Consider the following 23,421-nt stretch of genomic DNA (forward strand, 5'->3'; position numbering starts at 1 on the left):
TGCTACGCTCCCCCTTGCGTAGGGCAGGGAGCCTGGAACAGCCATACCGGACGGTGGCAGGGGAGTTAACCGCTGACGTTATTGCCTCTGCGGGAAGGCAAGGGGGAGAGAAGCGATGGCGACAACCTCGCGGCGAGACCCAGACGGGAGGCTATCTGTTACGGCGCATGCGCGAGGGTTTCGCACACGGCGACTGCCGACGCTAACGTAGGAACGTAGAGTCAAGGCAGGCAGGCCGAGGCCATCTTGACGTGACAGAGGCGACGTTAATTTTACGCACGGAATATCGAATAATCAGTTTACTCGCACGTTTACAAGCATCTAAAAATCACATATTCAGTTGGATAACGTGAAGTTAGGTGTACAATCAACGACATGATCGACGATCGGAAGCTGATTGCTGAAATCAAGAGTCACCCTCTTTTATACGATCCCGGAGTGCCTGAGAATAGGGATGTTAACGCTAAGGAGTCGACTTGGGCCTTCATCGCCAAATCCCTAGGTTATACAGGTAGGTACAATGACTTAATGAAACTCGTAGCTTCAGTCGCTAACCTCCCGCTTTCACTGACGCCCTTGTCCTTCCGTCTAACCTTACGCTTACCGTTGGTTTGTTTAATGTTCGCGATACGTCTCGCCGCGCTTGCGCAAGGAAATAGTCTTTTGTGAAGAGCAATGTCTTTTACTTCAGGAGTAGCGACTCTGATTGGATACATAATAGCGCATGCGCAGATAGCTTTTATGTCATCCCATGCTCGAGACATGGCATGAAGCACGCGCGTACTTGAAGCTATGACCGGGGCGGGTGGGGTGTGAGTGCGGCGGTCTTGAGCCTGCGCAAGGCTGTCTGGAATTCATGCAAGCATTCGTACGTACACACAGTCAAAGACTGCATGCGTGCGATTAACCGTCAAGCATCCGAGAAGAACATTTCTGTAACGGCAACGACAAACAGAAGAGGAGCAGGGGGGGTGAATATCTAACGTTTAAACATTTCATTGAGTGAGACGTAAACTTTCGCGCGAATTTCGTCTCACGACGGATCAATCGCAATAAGGGGTGCAGCTTCGACGATCCTCGCTCGCCTCTATAGATTTCTCAGCATCAGTCGCGAGGGAAGGGGGACATTATTTTCATTCCGCCTCCGGAAAAAGCCGGACGATTGAACTCGTCCCTTATCGAATTAAACTTGCGAAGTAATGACGCGTTTCAAGTGCAAGAAAAAGTCTCTCAACTCCCCAAAAAGTTTTGTGTACTCCGGTGTAGTTAGTTGGATCAGAGGTCAACATTTTCATCGTACTGGAAGGAAAATATTACGAAACCCATTGCTGTAGTAAATACAATACAAAGTCGGGGGGACTCACAGCAAAATCCCGCGGTATTCAGGTAAATTTTCCATTTGCAGCGGAATTTAGGTAAGGCGAGTGGCGTTGACTCACCTCCACAGACCCGCTATGCCTCCTTCATTTTCATGTGATGATCATGATGCGTAGCCAAGAGGAAGTGACCACATTCTTACCAGGTCGAGAACTCGGACACCACCAACATTTCATCCGCGACATTCATTTTCCTACACCTCATATGCAGGCAGTTAAACATTGAAACGAAAATAACATTTGCATATCTTCACATATAGTATTCCTCAACATAGCAGCTTGAGTGGTCGAACACGACTCCCGGAATTAGTTAATAAATGCCTAGAAATTTTTAGAAATGCCATTTTCACTTTCCTGCTAATGCATAAATGCGTGGGAAGATTTATGGCAAGGGATAGAAAAGCCTAACTTTAAGGGAAAAAACGACCATAGCCACAAAATAAAAATAAGGACTCAAAAAACCAATAAGAAAAAAATACTCTTTTTTTAAATAGAACCATTATTGATTGGAACCAGCTGCCTGGAGGTTTGTTTGAGCCCTTTCCATCCAATTTTAGAAGTTTTAAGTTGAAATGTAAAGTAGCCACTGGGTAATAAACTTCACTGCAGTTTTGAAAATATTGTTTGTATGTGATGTGGACGGCATTTTGTATGTGGTGTGGAAGTTTGTTTGTATGTGATGTGGAAGTGTGATTGTATGTAAAAATACTATATTTTGTCTCTTATCGGTTTTTATGTGTTCGTATGTAATTTTCGTTGTTAGCAGTTATCTTTGACCGAACCTGACCGTTGCCACCAGGAAATTTGCCTAATTGCAACGTAATTGTGTCAAAATAAAAAATAAATAAATTTCGTAAGCAAAAAATTTGCGTGGAGCTAGGCGCATCTTCAATACATCAAAACATATGTTAAAATGGGCTGCTAATCAAACCGCAACATTTTTTTACTCCCAACTATATTCCACAGGCATCGAAAACCTCGCCACGGAAATATTTTGGTTGCTGAGGTGATACTATATGTTTGAACTTATAATTGGCATTAGGAAAAATATTGTTAATATCCGTCCCACATATCGTATGTCACGCCATGCAGTTATCCACCTACTAAGGGAGAACCTATTTCATAACCGAGTCTAAGTAATCGTCTTTTTTCAATTTTAAAAGAGATTTATAATGTCTTCATGAAGTTTTCTCGGGTCTTCCCCGGGTCAGGGGTTCCATGTTGGCCGACGTTTCGCGGCCTGACTCGTGCATCGTCCTCATCCCCGAGGACGATGCACGAGTCGGGCATCGAAACGTCGGCCAATTTGGAACCCCTGACCCGGTGGAAGACCCGAGAAAACTTCATCAAGCAAATACGCCGTGAAACTACTTACTTTATAATGTCCATAATAAAACCAGTATGATAACCAATGTAGCCATTTCAATACTCTTAGTACTTATACTGTATGTTCGTTGCACTTTACCACTTCTGGGGGCAGGAAAAGATTTTTTTTTATTTTTAGTACCCTGCAAGCCACCATTAGGGTGTGTTTCGGGCAGAGGGAGTAGTTTAGAGCAGCTAGTATCGAGAAATGCCGTCAGGAAAACTGAGAAGCGAATCAAAATTATTACAGGATATGGATAGGAAATCACTCATGGAGCGAAGGCTTACAGATTAAGTTTCTTGAATAAATTGTAATGTGTAATGATTACTCTGTATCAATGATGCTGAAAGTGGGTCGGCCCATCGTACTACGATAGGAAAGGTTATTTCACCGAAATTCGAATACGACGATGGATTTAAGATGTTGATTTTTGATCAAGGCTAAAAAATATTCTATCTGACGTGTGCATTGATCACTTGTTAAACCTACTCACGCTAAGAGAATTCCAGAAACAGATGATTACGCATTGTATTTGAACTCAATTGAATACCTAGGCGTTAACCCCACTCACGACCTCTCCTGGGGGAAACACGTACGGCGAATATGTGGACAAGCTATCAAAAAATTAGGATTTTTTAGAAGAGAATTTGGGTAATGTGATGAAAAGGTAAAAGTTAACTGTTATCTTTCGCTGGTTAGAACTCATTTAGAATATGCTGTCAGTATATGGAATCCTCACGAAGTTGGATTGATTGCCGAATGGGATCACGTGCAGCATCGAGGAGCTAGGTTTGTAGAACGTTGTCATGATGAACTTAGTAGCGTATCTGGAATATTAGAGCAGCTAGGCTGGGAATCACTCACGGAGCGAAGGTTAAATTAATTCCAGATTAAATCTCTTGCATAAATTGGGAGGGAGTCTCTTTTAGCAGTGATGTTGAAAATGTATTATTACCCCCATCGTACTGCGGTAGGAGAGATCATGTCAATGAAATTAGAAAGATCTAGCGTAGAACAGATTGATTTATGATGTCATTCTTTCCACGAACGATAAGGGATCAGAATAACATTGTCCGACTGCGGTTGAGTAATGTTCGGGTAGAAATTAGTCTGGTGTGTACTCACCCCCTGCCACACACCCTAGCGGTGGCTTGCAGGGTACATAAATAAATAAACTTTTGAATTCTGTAACTCCTTCGCCGGCGAAACTCATCGCCGGAGGCACCCGGCCTTTCTTTGACGCGGGTACAACCTAGGCCGTTCCTTCAAATCCATTGTCTCTGCTGGATTGAGCGAAACAGCATAATTACTACACGCGAGTCTGTCTGTTTAGGGCCTGACACTGACAAGCATGCGTTACAGACTTAGCCATTACAGCCAGTGTAAAATGCACTTGGCCATCACTCATTAAGGCAAAAGTCAATGCACGATCGGCAACGCGAGAGCATTGCTTTTCAAGGTTACGGCCATACCTTCTTCAGCAGTGACGTATGAAACAATCGAAAAGGCGTGGATTTCAATCAAGTGCGCGCATTGTGTATATAATATGATGAGTGCGAATTGAAGGGAATGGCACTTGTGGGGGGGGGCGAATGGTCGAAAGCGATGGAGGGGTGGTAGCGCGGAATTCGGAGAGGGGGGCGTGGAGGGGAGGTAGAGTGAGACAAGGGGAGGAGGCGGCGGGAGGGAGGGAAGGGGAGCGAACGAACCACTCGGGCGAGCGCCGCACGCAACGGATGGCTGGCAGCGGCAGTCACTCCCCCCCGTGTTTTAGCCTCACAGGGTCTAATTTTTCGCAAAAATTACTCGCTTAACACGTACAAACACTGTTTTCAAATTTGGATTTCATGATGGGGTGACACACGTACGTGTTACTGGATCTATGAATACATTTACCATGCATTTAAGTTTGCCCGTTGATATTTGGGAATAGTTAACGTCGGAGCAATACGTACGATCGACCGGGTGAGCATATACCGGTCGATTGTACGTCGCGAAAACCTAGAATGAGTAATAATTCCGCACGAGGGTTTACTTATTCATAGGGGCTGGACATACGATGCAGCCGCCCGCGAGAGATGGCTAACCGCGAGGGTGGAGGTCCGGGGGAGGTGACTAAAAATACGCGTAGTACACCCCTAAAAGTGAACCCGATAAAGGAGAGGCCTTTAGTGACATTCAAACGCATTTCATTCCTAAAATCTGCAAGCCCCAAAAGCACCTTTCCAAATTGACCATCGGAGCAAACTGGAAGGAGTATAAACGGGGCTCAGCTGCGAGTGGGGTTTGAATGTTCTTTCACAGTGGGCGAGCCGAAAGAGCAGGTCGAAGTGCAATTGGCCAGTTCCTCTCGTCTGGCTTCAACTGGCGGGGCTGCGGCGCGACTTCTCGACCAGCAGTGCGACGGGAACGGGAACCGCTCGGACCACTCGGGGGGCCCTCGACGACAAAGTGGACGGGATGGGGGGGGGGGAGAGTGGGCGCCCGTGGTAGAGACACGCACACACACACTAGCAGGAATGCCGAAAGAGCGAGGGACCGGAGGTGACGGTGATGGCCGGCCGCGGAACACGCGAGCAGCCCGTTCCATCGATCGGAAACGGTCCAATGGGAGGGAAACGACGCTTTGTTTAGCAACCCCCCCCCCTCCTCGCTGCTGTCACTTACACGTGGAGGCAATGGACGACTGCAATCATCCAAAAATTACGTCACGCTTGCTGTGTCGGTCATTTGCTCCCCGGGGGTGGCGGAAGTAACAATCAGGAGAGGAACGCCTACTGCATTAGGAACACCGTTATGGAAAGTGTTGACTCAATTCAATACCTATGCGTTGCCCTCACTCACGATCCTCTCTCCTAGGTGAAACAAATACGGGGAACATGTGGGAAAGCTAACAAAAAATTAGGATTTATTAGAAGAGTACTAGATAAGTGCCTTGAAAAGGCCAAAGAGAAGTGTCATCTGTGGTTGGTTAGGCCTCATTTAGAACACGCGTGTACTGCAAGTATATGGGATCCTCACGAAGTTGGATTGATAGCCGAATTGGATCGCGTGCAGCGTAAATGAGCTAGATTTGTAAAACGTTGCTCCTAGTTCGACCGCGTTAAGTTCATGTTCGGGTAAAACTATTCTGGTGTGTACAAGTACTTGGGCTGAATACAAGTACTTGTATATAGCAAAACCTGCATAAACCCTGCAAGCCACCGCCATACACCCTGGCGGTGGCTTGCTGGATTTATATTTTAAAAACATATCTCTAATTTTCTTGAATGAATCCCGGGAGAGTGCACCGGAAGGGGAGGTTTGCGATGATGGAGGTGTGATCTACGAGGAGCGAACAAGTATCTCAAGATATATACGATGGTGTGGAGGTTATGCAGAGTAAAAGAAGGGGTTCTTCGTGGCGTTTAAATTCCGGAAGGGTCCCGTCGACTGAAATACTTAAAGAAAAATTGTTTCTCGCAACTCTGTTTCCCTGTGGAACACATTGCACTTAATTAGAGAAATGCTGTTATGCAACATAGCGGCGCATTCTTTACACAGTACAGACTATGAAAAATCATACATTCGCAAAGGAAAGCGTCGCAAGAAGAAATTGAGGTACTCGGCAACATCTTTGCAAGATCAATAGCTCCTAAAAATATTTCTTCGCTGTCAACAATATGCTCTGATTAATGATCGAATCGCTATTTATATCAAGGCCCTATCCTACAGGGTGCGTTCCGTAAGTAATGCAAGTATTTTTTAAGAAGTCATTTATTAAACAGATTTGCACAAACACTTAAAATTCTTCAAAGTACTCTTTCCTTGGGACTCGGCTGATTGGATCTCTTCTATACACGAAACACGGTTTCCTTTCAGGCCTGCCTCTTTACTCCGAGGGAACGAAAAGAAGTCTGATGGGAACGACGACGTCAGGACTATAGGGGGGTGGGGCAGCGTTGGCACCTGGTGTTTGGCCAGGCACTCGCGGACTCGTAGCGCGTTGTCGTGATGGAGTTGCCAGGTAGCCGAGATGTCTTTTCTCATCCTGATGACCCTTTTTCGGAGTCTTTCCGGCACGTCACGTAGTAGGCAGCGTTAAATGTCTGTCCTTGAGGAACAAAATCCTCATGAACCACTCCTTTGATGTCGGAAAAGACAATGAGCTTTGTTTTCACTTTTGATTAGCTCATTCTTGCCTTTTTGGGCTTGGGGGACTGGTCGGTGTGCCACTCGAGAGCTTAGGCGTTCAGTTTAGGGGTCGAAATTCAAAAAAACAGGTTTCATCACCAGTTGCCTTATCAGACGTTGTCCTAATAATCAAATTCATTTTCAATTCGTTCCAAACGGTCACTTTAAATTTCCGCTCGGTCGGTCTTTTGGACGTACATAGCGCAATTTTAATTTCCTTGTGAGGGTACGCCGCAATGTACCTTGGTGGCCACATTGCCGCGAGTATTACTCCAATTTAACTGCGCGGTAAAATCAAAGGAACAGGGGAGATTTTTTAACCAAAATTGTATGCTATAAATTCACTTTATAAATGATTAAAATATGTCCGTGAAGGTAAAACTGTAATGGTAATTGAACCTTACATTTTATTTTGTAATATGATTGCTCATAATAATTTACGTAAAAATAAACAAATTTTCGACGCAATTTATTTTCGTTTGTGACACACACAAAGGCTACTAAAATATGACGAATTCTAATTATGTCCACGTAATTAACTACGGTCGCCTTTATGAAGTTAAATTCGTTTAAGAATTTTTCGAGAGGCAACCGAATGGCTGAAAAAGACCATTCGAATCTAGGATATTCTGCCTTAAAAAGCTGCCGTTACTGTAGTAGTGTTAAAAAATGTAATAAAAGGAAATCATGAAAAGCCTTTAATTTTATTAACTGGAAATAATTCGAGTAATAGCACTCCGCCCAGAATTTTTTACGTGGACCAAGACAGAAAATCTTGCTGCATTGATTAATCATGCTTGTTGGATCATGAAAAACTTGAACAAGCTGGCGAATGTTCTTCGTAACACTTTCAAAACTTTTGTCAAAGCTATTTTCTCTGATTTTCTTTCAATTTAAGGAAGGATGTAAACCTCATCGATGATCGTAGATATCTTGAGATACTCCATCGCCCTTCATAGATCACACCTCCGTCACCGCAAACCTCCCCAGAAAGTCTCGGCCTCGTCTCAGTGCGCTCTCCTGGGAATCATTCATTATTCAAGAAATTCAGGCATTTTTTTATTTATTTATATACCCTGCATACGGCAGGGTGTGTGGCAAGGGGTGAATAGACAAGAATAATTTTACCCGAACATGACCCTACCGCAGTCGAACTATGTTATTATGATCCCCTATCGTTCGTGGAAAACATGATATCATAAATCTATATGTTGTACACTTGATCTTTCAAATTTCATTGACATGATCTCTCCTACCGTGGTACCAAGGGATAATAATACATTGCCGACATCACTGCAGAAGAGACTCCCAATTTATTCAACAGATTTAATCTGGAACCAATTTAACCTTCACCCCATGAGTGATTCCCAGCCTAGCTGATCTAATTTTTTGTACGCGCTACTCAGTTTACCATAAGGTTTTACAAATCTTGCTCCTCTACGCTGCACGCGATCCAATTCGGCAATCAATCCAACTTCGTGAGGATCCCATATACTGGCAGTATGTTCTAACTGAGGCCTAACCAAGGACGGACAAGATTTCTCTTTTACCCTGTCATCACATTTGCCCAGTACTCTTCTTAAAAAACCCTGATTCTTTGACAGCAGGCCCACATATTCCCCGTATGTGTTTAATCCAGGATACGTCCTGAGTGAGGGTAACGCCTTGGTAGATAGCCTAGTATTGCCTGTCAGGTCTTTTCAACATTTCTTCGCACCATTCTACACGGCAGCGCTTTGGTGCGTCTGGCTAAGTGTGAGGAACCCATTGAGATGAAATATCCTTGACTCAAAGATTTCCGTGCAGGATTTTGGAAACTGACTGGCGCTTCAATGTCCTCATATGTCTTAAGATTGTTTTCGCGCACCAGTTTTTCCATAACGGCGATGTTTTCCTCAGTCACTGCAGTCGCCGGACGGCCGCTCATTACTTCGTCAATGAACGAAGTCAGACCTCTTCTTAAATCTTGAAACTACCGAAAAACTGTCGCAGCAGAGGGAGAAAGGCCTCCGAAGGCCAGTATCAAACGATCAAGGCTTTCAGATTCCTTTAAACCACTTTAAAAGTGATATAGAATTATCAGCTTGTTCCTTGACCTCGTAGTCACTCCTCCCTATAATGGGTCAAATAAATCCCAATCTTTATTTGCTGGCCCGCAGATTTTACACCATTATTTGTTACATTTATTTTTCATTTTCTATAATTATTCATTTTTATAGTAATTTTATACATTAATTTATTTATACCTTTTCGAAATGCAATCTAGATCCTTTGCTAGACTTAAATTGTGCTCATCCCTATTTACCTCCCGAAAAACCATCTTGTCATCCTCGAACATCTTGATCTTAAGTTTTACTTCGCGGTTCAAATCGTTAACAAAAATCAAGAAAAGCAACGGTCCGATTACACTTCCCTGGGGTACCCCCGAGATCACTCGTACGCTGTCGGAAGTAGCGACGTCAAGTACTACCCTCCATTCCCGCTCTGAAAGAAAGTCGTCAACCCAATTTATTGCGCTCTTGTTTATACCTGCGACCTTTAAATTATGAATAATTTTACCATAAGAAGCCTTATTAAATGCCTTTTGCACATCTAAAATGATCGCATGCACTTGCTATACCACGTGCACCCGATAACAGTAAGTCATGTGTAAATGATCCTAAATGGGTTTCGCATGGGCGGGTTTTCTTGATTCCGCGCCAATTTTTACCTAAAACGTTAATGCTACCGAGTTATCTCATCATCGAACTCACACTATTTTTTTCCAAAATTTTGCAGCATATAGAAGCGAGATAAATGCACTGGAGCCGGCGCAATAACTTTCGGGTGTGAACTACTGTTTTTTATCCAATGAAAACTATTTTTGAGGTCTTCAAGAGGTTCTTTCACCGCACGAAACACAAAATGCTGTGGCATATCTCAAAAGCCACCCATCTTGTTTAATTAACGAATATATCAATTAAATGTCCATGAGGGCATGTTAACTATGGATTTACGGCAACCAAAATGCTAATATGACACGATGGTTCTAATATTTAGTGAAAAAGCAACTCTATGGAAAGAAAAATAATATTTACACCCAGAGGACGATGACGGATTAGGTCATCGAGAAGTCGGTAGGTGACACTCCCGCCCTGTTGAAAACCTTACAACATTTCCCCGCAATTACACGCCGTGAAAACACCAAATCTAATGAGAAATAATACCATGATTATCAAATAAATCGCCGTCGGGGAAATTTTCAAAATGTTGCTTGCGCTATCTTCGTTGGGAGGAAAAAATTACAAATATAGGTGGCAGCTTAAAATACGCTCTAAAAGACCCCCCAAATGACATTGCATTGAAAAACACGAGGATCAATTCACGAACAACTTATTTCCAATTGGTTCTAGTGTACAACAAAGAAAGAGTTTTCGAGACTGAGCCTCAGCACACCTTGACCTATATGAACAGCAGACATAATGGAGTCCTTTTTGAGGTTATGTTCCTTCAAGTTTTACCCCTTCGGAGATATTTTCTCTCGTAGCTTTCCGGTGTAATTTAACGAGAGTTGTTCCCCAGCTCCAACCTTAGTAAGGCTTGGCAAGTCAAATTTTTCAAATTATTTTCCATTTGATGAGGAGGAGAACATTGGTTTACAAGGAACTTCTAAGGTGGGACAGGGGCACTAAATCTAAAAGGGGGGAGTTTGGAAGGGAGGAAACTATAGGGACATTGGCGGGAGGTGTGGCTAAGAGGTATGCGGGAGTTGCAGAGAGACCGAACAAATGATAGAAGTTGGTTGAAGCCAATAGCCCTGATTCCCTCCGACCCACACTCTCCTCGCATTTGTCTCGAGATTCAAATCTTGACACCCTTCTGGGTACTTCTCAACCTTTAGCACCCTTGTTTCCTACGCTGGGCTGTTATCTAGAAGTCCCCTAAACTCTTAAAAATAACCATTGAAACTTTGAGAGATAATGCCTGATTTAATTAATAATGGTCGCAATGCGCATACTTGCCGCTGTAAACTTAAGACCTAACTTCAACAAAAATCACTTTCAAATAACGATACACCTGAAACCACAACGAAAAAGAAATGAGCCACAAGGCAATGGGTACGGAGATCCCATGGCCACTGCAAATGGGAAAACTTGGGATGGATAAAATTAGCCAAGCCTAGAGCAAAACTAATAGGTGCACCAATCCAAACGTAACGGTACTATTAAAAGAGCCGCCACTTACCTACGCAAATTTGAAATGAATGGTAAGGCAGGGAATATCAAATTTGACAATTTTTGGGAAAATAGACGCTGGTTGAATGGAAAAATTACAAATATTACGTATATATACTACGTATCATTCCTTGGGATGACAGCAGTATAATTTTCAATGCGAGAGTCTCATTATTAATGACAACGTTATTGTCATTAGTCTGATATCTCGTGTCTGCATAAGCCGCAAGCAGAAAAGAGGCCGATCGAAGGTTACATAAAATGAAATCAGAGCATGAAATCAAAGCATGTTTAAACGAAAATCCTGGATAAACTTCGCGACTTATTGTCGGTCAAATGTATGCGCCTCATATTCCAGGCCGGGGGCACTGGAAATGTGAAAAGGGGTACGCCCCCCATAATACCTCCACTTTTCTCAAAAAGACTTTCATTTGCCTCCCATACAAAGTTTTAAAAAGACTTTTGCAACCATTACCCAATTTGGTAAAAATTACTACAAATTAGTTAGCATACAACTAGCAAGGAAAATTATTTGGAGACTTTGAATTCCATATGGGACAAGTTTGGCTTGTGAAAGGGTACGTATATAACAACAGGTTGCATTTCCAGTATCACGTCCTCTTCAAAAGGCGCCTTCATCAGTGCACATATCTCTGTGCCACGATCCCTATAAGATACGCTTAATTACCGACGATGCAGTGTTTTACTACAGAGATATACGTAATTCTGTGGACGTACCAGCTTTATCAATTTAACTTAAAAAATTGCGTAGTGATGAATATTCAGAAAAGGAGCGATTCCCTCCCGAATGCCTACTGATTCAGGAATCCCGAAATGAAATGTGTCGACTCATTTAAATACCTAGTCGTTACCCTGATTCACAAACTCCCGTGGGTGAAACACATACGGGGAATATGTGGATAAGCAAAAATAAAATTAGGATTCATTAGAAGTGTACTAGGTAATAAGATGAAAAGGTCACAGAGAAATGTTATCTTTCGCTGGTTAGGCCTCATTTAGAATATGCTGCAAGTATATGATGGGATCCTCACGAAGTTGAATTAATTGCCGAATTGGATCGCACGCAGCGTAGAGGAGCTAGATTTGTAAAACGTTGTTTAAGATAAACTTAGAAGCGTATCCAAAATATTAGAGCAGCTCGGCTGTGAATCACTCAAGGAGCGAAGGTTAAATTAATTTCAGATTTAACCCCCATCGTGCTACGGTAGAAGAGATCATGACAATGAACTAGAGAGATTAAGTGTAGAAACAGATAGATTTCAAATGTCATTTTTTTCCATGGACGAATATGGATCAGAATAACATTGTGCGACCGCGGTCGGGTCATATACGGGTCAAAATTAGTCTGGTGTGTATTCACCCCCTGCCACGCACCCATATGGGGTGAATCCAGCTTTCCGTCTCAATGATTATTTCTGCGCCTGTTCTTTGAATAAAGTGACGATATTATTCTCCGACTTTGATTTTTAAACTTCGGCAATTTTCTACCAATTCAGATAATGCTCCCTTGCCATTAAGTTTTTAGCTTCAGTTTTAAGCTTCAGTTTTAAGTTTCAGTTTTAAGATTCAGTTTTAAGTTTCAGTTCTAAGTTTCAGTTCTAAGTTTTAACGAGGACCGTTTTCTTATTGATACTGAATCCCTTATAAAATTTTCGGTCCGATGCCATCTGATTGGCATAAAATGAACTATTGCTAGCACTGAACCTCACTTCATTTAAAGCTAAATAATTTGGCAAAGAAGAATTCAGAGGCCCACTCAAAGGCCTACACTTTAATCTAAAAACAACCTGCTGTGCTCGAATATCCTACCCACTACACACTTGGCGGCCTCAGACTTGTAGTGAACACCAGAAGGGTCAGGGGGTTCACAGACGATTGGATCGCCAGATGAAGGTCCACGAAGGACGCCCCGATATCCCCGCAGAACGCACGTAACCTCTGATCGATGCCTTCCACTCGGCTCCAAACCAAAGGCCCACGATCAATCCTCGGGACAAGTCCGCAGATCGAGAGCGGTTCGGAGCAGATCATCAACCCCCTCGACACCAATCACCCGCTTCACTTCCGAGTTCAATTCCCTGAAGGAATTCAGAATCTCTTCAGATCCACGGTCGACGGCATCGTTTACACCAGCATGAGTAACGACCCGCAGCCGCCGCTCCAATCACCGTCGTCACCTGGGGAACGCCGCCTCTAGGAATGCACCATACCGTCAGGCGCTGGCTGACACCTTCATCGTCTGCCCTCTCCCGCAATGGGGCCCATCACACGTCTGACGTTACTGTTTCCTATCACCATAATCCCCGCCTTCCCACTCTGATGGCTCCTGCTGGATGGTGCTCTTTCAGGGGCAGAAGTAGGGAATGCAGATACCGCTGGGCAATCCCCCGATAGCACCTGATACCGGTTGGAGACGGGGATGAGGTTAGCCTTCGCATCTCCCATTCCTCACCGCAGCGTTAACTTTCCCCGCTACTGCGCGAGACAACCTTCCAATTCTCCGGCTCCCGGCACGGCTTCTCTCCCCCATCTAATGTTATTTTTTACACGAATGATAGAGCACCATAATAACATTGTGCGACCTTGGTTGGGCCATGTTCGGCTAAAATTATCCTCTTGTGTATTCATCCCCTGCCACACACCCTGGCCGTGGCTGGCAAGCTACAAATAAAAAATAAATAAAAAATCAAAGGATCGGACTCCGGGCGGCCTCTCGATCACTCCGTCGATCTTTGCATTCGGAAGAATCCGTGCGGTTTGTTTACACAACTCCACCGCGAGGCAGGCCCTTCCGCGGAAGAGCAACCTTCCCGTTAACCTTTGACCGAAGCTCAGCCACGATACACTCCAACGCAGCAGCGATACGGCCCATAGAGCCACGTACTCATCGGCCAAGGCGAGCATCGCACCAGAAAACCCAGTGAAAACCATTCTAATTCTATCGAAAATGCCAAAATTTATATAAAGGGCTAGGAATGAAAGTTACTAATTTAATAAATAAAGAATCTCCTTGGCTCAACGAAGGCTACTTTATCGTGGAAATCATTGTCACTGGCCTGCTTAGCTAACAAAAAATACACAGCTTTTTAAGATAATGGGTGAAAACGAAAAACTTTAAAATCGATGACAACATAGTATGTACAAGGCGCGCGATTGAGAGCGATTACAGTGAAGCGCCGGCGACGCTCGGCGCGGCGAAACTCACACGATCGACTCACTTGAAGTTACGACATTGCACACACAAAGTAAACTCTCCCCGCCGGGGTCGAGAGCGTTCAAAATGAAGTAAAAACTAAGCACGGGCGAATTTCCAATCGGCCAAGAGCCAGTGCGTAACTGCAGCGAGTACGACACGAAAACTGCCCTTACCATATGCAACGAAGGAAACAACCAACCTTGTTGGCTGAAGGGAACCAAAATGCCAAGTCTGGACAACTAAAATTTTCCAGCACAGAACTAACGCCGAAGGACCGAACACAACGGGACTAAACAGACATCTACATAAGACAGCCACGCGGGGGAAAGGAAATAAATGTTGTGTTACTCTTGAATTGAAAATTGTTAAGGGTGAATTTCTACTGAACGTTCAATATCATTTTATCTATTTTTATTTGAACATACCATGCAAGCCACAGCCCGAGTGTGTGGCAGAGGGTGAATACACACACACCAGAATAATTTAAATATCATTAGTGATGCAATCGCGAATGGGAGTCAACAGAAAATCCGCGTCTAGCGACATAGTGAATACAACGCCCGCCTTCCGCATGGATCACTTCCGACGGGAGTAAAGTTTCCGCGCATACCTCAGCCACTACGTTTTATCGATCTGGCTGGGGACTTGTTGCGGCAGGCCCTGGTCGGAGTGAGCACGTGCCTCGAACATATTCCGGGGGCAGGGAACTTCGCAGCGAGGAAACAATGACAAAACGTCGTCATATTTACAACGGCAATTACGACAAAGGTACTGGGAATGAAATTTACATGCCAGCAGGACTACAACAGTGACGTGCATGGTCTCGTTGGGAGAAGGGAAAATGGAATGGCAGGCGATGGAACAATAATAACATCCAATATCTTCTATATATACGACTTTATAAACATGAAATAAAATTAAAGAATTCATAATCATAAATGATACTCTGTTTCATTCCTTGAAATGAACCGGGAGAGCACACCAAGATCGAATGCGACCACGGGTTTCCTATTGCCTAACAATGATTTCTGACATTTTTTTATCTTCAGGAGGTTCTTTAGGGTCGACTAATTTTTAACGCAGATGTACATCTACCGTCCGTCTATCTCGTGTTACCTTCCTCGCAGATACGACATCACCACGTTTACCAAAAGACGACAGGTTGAGGAAATAATATACATACAAACACGCATACCTACACACGATCAAGTCTTGAGAGAAATCAAATCAAGGCATCGAAACCTGCTGTTGCAATGACCCTTCGATCCCCGATAAAATCCACCTTCATATAAATACTTCGGCACGTAACTTGAAGTGCACATTGCTGGCATTGCACTCCATCCGCGCGTGTACAACTTGGACGAAAAGCTCTAGCCTCAAGAACATTCGCCAACCCTGACCTAGGAGACGGTAGCTAAGGTACCAATCGTGATAGGCCCCAGACGGTTTGCCTTATATTTGAATAAATACCTTTGTTTTTCTTTCGGCGTAGAACTTTAAAACTAATAAAAGAATGAAAACGCTAGAAGGGAGAAAACATTATCTGTTACCGAGCCATTTGTCCGACATTAAAAAAAATAAGGCGTCTCATCTGACTCGAAATTCATATTTAGATTGCACCACGATATTAACCAAAATTTTCTAGAGAATTTCCGTTTTCTACAGTTTTTCCGTTGGGAAATGGGCTGTAATAATTTAAAGTGATGTATCAACATTGTGTTTCCAAGATGCTACCACTAAGTTGTACGTCCAAAAATAAATTGGCACTACTCCCATACCCCAGAGAAAGCTATCATTTTTAGCAGCAAACCACTGTATTTACGGAAAGCTAGAAATTAACGGCTAATTTAGAAAGCAAACGTTCTGGCATACAGTTTTTAAGTTAGCCTAGTTTCGACTTTAGATCTAGTATTGTGAAGATGACAACTCAACATTTAACACACTGGCCATGCGTATGACTCCATCAACAAATGGGACACACAACATCCAAAACAAAAAAAAACAGCTACCTTTTTCCTTAGACGTATTTCCAATTACCGCAAGTTCATTGTTGTCAGGGATTGCACGATCAAAGGAGGTATCTCCAACTATTACTTTAATCTTCGAAATGATTTTTCCTTCATTATGCTTCTTCACACGATAACACGACGACTCTCCTACCAAAGAGCAGTGCTTAAACACCAACTTTGGGACGACTTGCTGTGCCTTGCACGTATGGTCAATATTGGCAGGAGCGGCCGAATCACCCGCGGCGTTCACATTCCCCGACATTGCCAAAATCATCCAATGGGGCTTTGTATTCCTTCGAAAACCAATAAAATAACCAAGAACCGCCTAGATTTCGGTCAACCATTAAGTAGTTAAAGATGAGAGCACTGAATAAATTAATCCGTTTGGAAAGCACATCTCACCGAGGACTGTCAATGCATAAAACAATAGCGGCCCCGAAAAACTCACTGCCACTCGGCATTGCAAATGTGTGACATAAAGGTTTTTTCAGATAATGGGCATTAGAGAAGGGTTGAACTTAAGTTATACACGTCCCCCGGGCATGCGATCGGATGAGTTAGTTAAGTGAATGATCATCGCCGACAGGACTGGGCACTGGGGAAGATCCTCAAATTGGGTTGGGTCTACGCTTCCAGCAGCAGTGAGCAGATGAAAACCACACAAGGGAGAAGCATGATGGAATCATCGAAAGTCGAAATATTTCCACTCGTGTACGGAAATTAGGAAACAACGACTCAAATTGCAACATGAAAACGCATTCTTGCCAAATTAAGACACGAAGGGTCGGTGGCGCGGTCGAGGGGCACTGGGGATTGGGAAGAGTTGGAGTGGTCGCACCGCCAAAGAACGAACCATAGGATAGGGATCTCCAGCGACCTCCCCTCGCCGGACTCTTAAATCTGCACAACCGACGACCCTCGGGGTGTCAGGGCAAGTGTCAACCCACGACATGCTGTGCTCAGGGGCGATGGGAAGATGAATGGCACGCCGCCGCTTCCCTCCCTCCTCCTGATTCGTCTGGCGCGCATGCCCGGCCCAATGCAAATGGATCTGTTGGCGGAAATCCTAACCATCCAAAGAGGACGGATAATGAAGTCGGCCCGCTCTCTGGAGAAACCCCCCGACCAATCATAGGTAGGTACTCCCACCGAGGAGTTCGATCACACGTGGTCATGGATAAGGATGAACCCCTGGGAGGTGCGCTTTATGGAGAAAGGAAGTTGCTGCTGTAGGGCACGGTCTGCTTTACGGCAACAATAAATCACGCGGGGGTCACATTCCATACCCTGTGTAGAGAATGTGACCCCCACGGGCAGCTTTGTGGTTATGAAGCTTTATTAAATTATTTTCGACCTTTTAATATCACTTTAATTGTTCACAACTGGTTCTAAATTCTTAAACCTAATGGAGTGGAAGGATCTACATTTTTCGTCATTCTAATGTACGGAGATAATGCAATTAACCAGTAAACACACCCTGGGGAAAACAGAAATCTTAACTGGAAAATCCATAATAAATACAATCAGACGCGAGTTTGTTCCAAAACATGCCTTTTTATTTCTGATGGTAGGAGTGCCGGCAAAGCAGCCCGCCGTATTTACGTGATCCGGCATTCGTATCAACATTGCATTGCATCTGCTCGATGTGGTGGTTGAACATCGGAATGGAAGTGGAAAACAACTCAAAATAAAGAGCCGAAATATTTTATTTTTATAACCAAAGATGCTCTGGGCTCGTTCGTTCGTCGATTGATCGATTCAGGGTTCACCCCCAAGGTATGGGAATTATCGTCAACTTTTAAAATATCTAAATTCTCTGGTTTCTGTCCTGATGTGATGATTTCAGGAGAATTATAATGATAGACTTGAGTTATCATTATGGTTGCCTAATAGGGCAACCCTACATTACCATTAACCCTTCTCTGATTATTTACTACCAGCCATCATTCCAAAACGCTATGCTCCGCGTGAAAACTTCCTTGCATAAGGTAACTCTTCTTCTTCGTATGTTCCGGTCTATCTATCATCCATGTCATATTCCTCTCTTCATTCCATCCATTAGGTCTATCCTATTCCTACCCCTTCAATGCTTGTTCCACACACTCCCCCCTTCTATCACAATCTTGAAAAAACAAGTCTCCAACAAAATCCTCTGCAGCCATCTTTCCCGTCTCCTTTGGACTTCTAAAACCATTTAAATTCCATAATAAACACTCTTCAAAAGGCAAGGATGACTGCAAATGAGATATCCAAAAATGTATTCAATGGTCGGGGAAGATGTTTCAGATTCTCTACATTTCATTGAGTCAGTTACATTTTGTCTGTGGAGAAGTTAATTTGGGTTAAATTAAAAATGAATTTGATTGTCCCCGAACTGCTGTGTTTAGTAAAACAATTTCAGTAAAATGAAACGAATTCTAATGCTTGGCATCACCATCACTTGAAAGCATGACATGTAGATAATGCTAACGGCTGCACTCCATAACAAATGATAACATCAAAAATTCTGTCAATTAATCGTCATTTGTCTCTAAAATCATCATAAGTTATCATGATATTTTCTATTTCAACCATATTAACTTGTACATTTTATCATCAAGAAAGAAACACTGCCATAAAAAAATCGTGTCAAAATGGATTACCGCAAAACCATTACACACCAGTTAAAATGAACAAATTTGAATTCAGTGAGACCATTAACTAATTTTGGAGAGGATCACAATTGAACCTTGGTTTTCTAATTGCAGGTCAAATTAACCATCATAAATAATTCCATTGCACAATTTTGTTTACAAGCATCAGGAAAAAAATAATTTGACTCCAGTTTCCATCTTAGTGTCACTTATTGAAATGCATTTCATTAATCACTTTTTCCGGTTTCTTTTAGTTAGGGAGTGCAAAATGCGCTGGAAGTCCCTGCGAGAAAGATTTGCACGTGAAAGGAAAAAAATTATAATGACCAACCATGGTGAGGCCATAGACAGCGACGATAACCATGAAAAGGATGGACAGAATAAACCTGGCTCGTGGCACCTGATGAAGGAGATGTACTTCCTATGGAACTTTGTTTTTCACAGAAAGTAAGTGTTTTTTATTATAATCAATCTATATTTTATTATAATCAATTAATAACTTTCACAGAATGGAAACCATCTCTATTATATTTCCCAGAGCCATCACCTAAGCCAGTATCGTATTAATAATTATATTTGATGGCTGTATGAATATTTCAAATCTGCTGTTTAAAAATATTAACAAACCAAGGATTACAATTATTTACAGAACTCCCATTAATGACTGGATCTACTTATAAATAGCTGTTTGATGACCTTGAACTTTAAAAGATATGACTACATATCATTAAGCAAGTTTTGCTTTCCTCTGGTCAAAGGAGTTAAACCAAGCATCTTAAATTCGAAGTCTGCCTCTCACTGGCTGTAGTAGAATCAACCTAAATTTTATTGGCACAAAGAATGCTGAGCAAATCCTAAGAAAAAACAATGAACAAATATGTTGGAAGCAATAATATTGATATTTTGGCTGTAGAGGTTGCTCGGGTAAAAATTGTGCAAAAAAATACAATTACGAGTATTTCCTCAGCGGCGTGCAGACCTGAACATTAACCAATTTCGTTGATGAAGCCTTTACTTCTACTAATAATGCTCTATTAGTCGCCTGCTGCATATTTGATACGCTTCTCCCTCACTGGCTCCCTTCCTCTCTGCTGCATATAACTTTATAAATATCGGTGAAGCTCACCTTGCACAGGTCTAAAATATCTATTTTCATCTCTCGCTCTATATTTTCTAAATTCCCTATCTTTATCATCATCCATATATTCCAAGTCCCTTTTCTCAGTCCTATTTTGTGTCATCTTCGGGGAGTTTTTAAAAAGAACAACGGAATATTTACGGTGACTGGCAGTTTGGGACAAAAAGGCACGTTTTTCTAACTACGGGTGCAATAGTTATTTTTCGAGTCATATCAAGTAAATTGCTATACATATAGAAAATACACCATTAATTGGTATTATTTTAAAGCATTAGTACGGCTTATGAAGTAAATAAGAAACGGACGATTAATTAAGGAAAGAGAAGTATTCGACTAATTCGAAGCATCCGGCAATAGGTCTTCGGGGGTGTAGAGATGAACAGAGTACAGGCACGATAAATGCCATTGTGACATTAAACTTTTCACATGTGATGAATATCACATGGGCGAACGTTTCTTGCATTGAGGAATTTAATCACTGCCCTCACTTCACAACTGGCGGCGTTCTCAATTTTTTTAAACATTGTAAACAATCACAGAAACAACACAGGCAATGCTAGCGTCACGCAACTTGGCTCAGAGAAGGCAGACAAGCCACTGAAGCTATCCGACCTCGTCCAGCGGCTACTCGCGTCGTCAGCACTTCATGCGGCACGAACGGGTACTACTTTCCGGATGACCCTCGTATTATCACCAAAACTTCCCCCAGAGATCTACTCATAGAATAATTAGCACGTACGGCAATTGATCAGTCAACTGGTTGTTAAGGGGTTTGGGATTGATGAGGAACCCGCCTGGTATACACCAGGACGACAACAATGCAACACTTCCCTCCTGTTGAACTCTGCGGTCCAGCGGATTCATTACACGCCGGACATTGGAACTGCCTAATATAACGGTTCCCTCCCTTCCCGACCGCTGATGCCTTACCCTAGGCAGTGCCCTCGGAGTAGGGGTAGGGGCTGCAGGCACGGTGGTGCTGTCCTCCGACAGCACCTGGTACCTGTTAGAGACGGGGAGGGTATCTGCCCTCGCAGAGTCCAATCCTCGCCGCAGCGTTACCTTCCCCTTGCCCCGAGAGACGACCCTCCAATCGTCCGACCTACGGACGTGAGACACTCATTCGTTGAGAGAAGAGACACGAGGTAGATAATGGAAGTTACATATACGAGGGTCATCCGGAAAGTAGTACCCGTTCGTGCCGCATGAAGTGCTGACGACGCGAGTAGCCGCTGGACGAGGTCAGATAGCTTCAGTGGCTTGTCTGCCTTCTCTGAGCCAAGTTGCGTGACGCTAGCATTGCCTGTGTTGTTTCTGTGATTGTTTACAATGTTTAAAAAAATTGAGAACGCCGCCAGTTGTGAAGTGAGGGCAGTGATTAAATTCCTCAATGCAAGAAACGTTCGCCCATGTGATATTCATCGCCAATTAAAGGAGGTGTATGGAGACAATGTAATGGACGAGTCGTCTGTTCGGCGGTGGTGTCGCAACTTCAACATGGGGAGGGGGAACACACACGACGATGAGCGTTCGGGGAGACTGTCTGTCATTACAGACCAACTGGTGAGCTCAGTTGACGAATTCGTGAGGAACGATCGGCGCGTCACAATTGATGACATCTGTGAGCATTTTCCCAATGTTTCTCGAACAATTGTTCATGAAATTGTTAAACACCATCTGCATTATGCAAAAATTTGTGCAAGATGGGTCCCTCGCGTATCTCAATGAGCTGGCGGCGAAGGACTATGCAGCAGGAATACAGAAACTTGTCACACGTTATGACAAATGCCTTAATTTGCTTGGAGATTATGTTGAGAAGTAGTTTAAAGTATCCTCTTTCAAATAAAATTTTTTATGTTTGTTAATATTTACTTTTGTGTCTTTATTTCACGAACGGGTACTACTTTCCGGATGACCCTCGTATTATCACCAAAACTTCCCCCAGAGATCTACTCATAGAATAATTAGCACGTACGGCAATTGATCAGTCAACTGGTTGTTAAGGGGTTTGGGATTGATGAGGAACCAGCTCCTTGAATACTCGAACAAAGCAATAGTTTTCTATGATTCACACAAGGCATGAAAATAGTGCTCAACATTCAACTAAGTGTGGCATAAAATATTCAATTTTAAATGATGAAGCTTAACGCTAATGCAACTCTTTTTTATTTCAGCATGAACAGATCAAAGAGTCTACTGTACCTAAACGCTAATCAGGACGACCAGTCAAACATGCACATTGCAACCAATTCTTTGAGTGCACCAATATGGCTTCTACCAAGCATAAACCACAGTAATATCCCACAGACTATCCAACCACAGTCAGTAAACCAAGACGACACGTCGAGTGAGTGCGGGGAAACAAGCACGGGTCGAGTGAAAGACCCATTAAGCAACGACGAGGATAATTCCCTTTGCTTTGATATTGGTTCCAGCGATTCCGACGATGAATCCAGAACAAAGAAAAGGCCAATGGATGAATCACAGACCAGGTCTAGAATAGAGAGCACAGGACTTAAAAGAGCACGCAGAAATAGCAGCATGTACACTTCCAACCCGACAGCCAGGAGTACGCCAATTACTGCAGTGGCACCCCCACACCAGAATGATACATCGGCCAACAACGGGATTCGTGGCGGAACAAATGTGGTGATTATGAGTGACGGTGAGAAAAACCAATTGCATTCCAATCCACTGAGTGAAGCAAATCGTGTCACCTCAAATCTTTCAGAGTTCAAGGAAAGGGAGGACAACAATGCAGAGGACAATGTAAACCCTCTTCACAGTTGCACTGCTCCTCCGAGCAGTAAGTGCATGTGTCAATGTGGGTGTAAAAAGCAATCGGAAGATGAACTCTTTTGCTCCAGCATCGCAGCATCCATGCAACGCTTAACTGCTAAGCAACGGGCACTCTTAAAGCTGCAAATTCAGAAAGTGCTGTATGAGATTGAGTATCCTGAATGAATTAGATTGGAACCATTTTTGTACTTGAAACTTGGTAATAAGCGCTTCATAAAAATTGTTTGCAAGGTGTCATTCATAATCGAGGCTGACCATGCAAAGGTGTTGACTGTAGATGACCAATTACTTCTCTAATTAAACAAAGCTTCTTTGATAATAACATCACGTCTTTACATTTGGATTTCACACCTGAAATGACAACAAAAATACATGCCCTCTATAGAGTTTAATATCTGCAGCTACTTTGAGCAATATATTACATAATCATTGATAATTTTCAATTAATTTACGGCAAGAAATAGTTTTATATGAATCCTCTGCATCAAATACTTAA

The 23,421-nt window shown here is 43.0% G+C and overlaps 2 protein-coding genes across 2 annotated transcripts in view; one reads left to right on the forward strand and one right to left on the reverse strand.

Moving 5' to 3' along the window:
* LOC139694819 (uncharacterized) overlaps positions 1-23,421 on the reverse strand; it is a 59,148-nt gene that overhangs the window by 28,702 nt on the left and 7,025 nt on the right. The window lies entirely within an intron of this gene.
* LOC139694818 (uncharacterized) lies at positions 252-23,298 on the forward strand. The gene is made up of 3 exons (XM_071593336.1): positions 252-511; positions 19,243-19,435; positions 22,301-23,298. The coding sequence occupies exons 1-3, from the start codon at positions 376-378 to the stop codon at positions 23,088-23,090; spliced, it is 1,119 nt and encodes a 372-aa protein (XP_071449437.1). The 5' UTR covers positions 252-375; the 3' UTR covers positions 23,091-23,298.

Source organism: Hetaerina americana, unplaced genomic scaffold (genome assembly GCF_022747635.1).
Source record: "Hetaerina americana unplaced genomic scaffold, ioHetAmer1.1.p SCAF_56, whole genome shotgun sequence".
Taxonomy (NCBI): domain Eukaryota; kingdom Metazoa; phylum Arthropoda; class Insecta; order Odonata; family Calopterygidae; genus Hetaerina; species Hetaerina americana.

Coding starts and splice junctions, on each gene's coding strand:
- LOC139694818 (XM_071593336.1), top strand. CDS start 376: ATGATCGACGATCGGAAGCTGATTGCTGAAATCAAGAGTCACCCTCTT. Junction 512..19,242: donor CAAATCCCTAGGTTATACAG/GTAGGTACAATG, acceptor GGTTTCTTTTAG/TTAGGGAGTGCAAAATGCGC. Junction 19,436..22,300: donor AACTTTGTTTTTCACAGAAA/GTAAGTGTTTTT, acceptor TTTTTATTTCAG/CATGAACAGATCAAAGAGTC.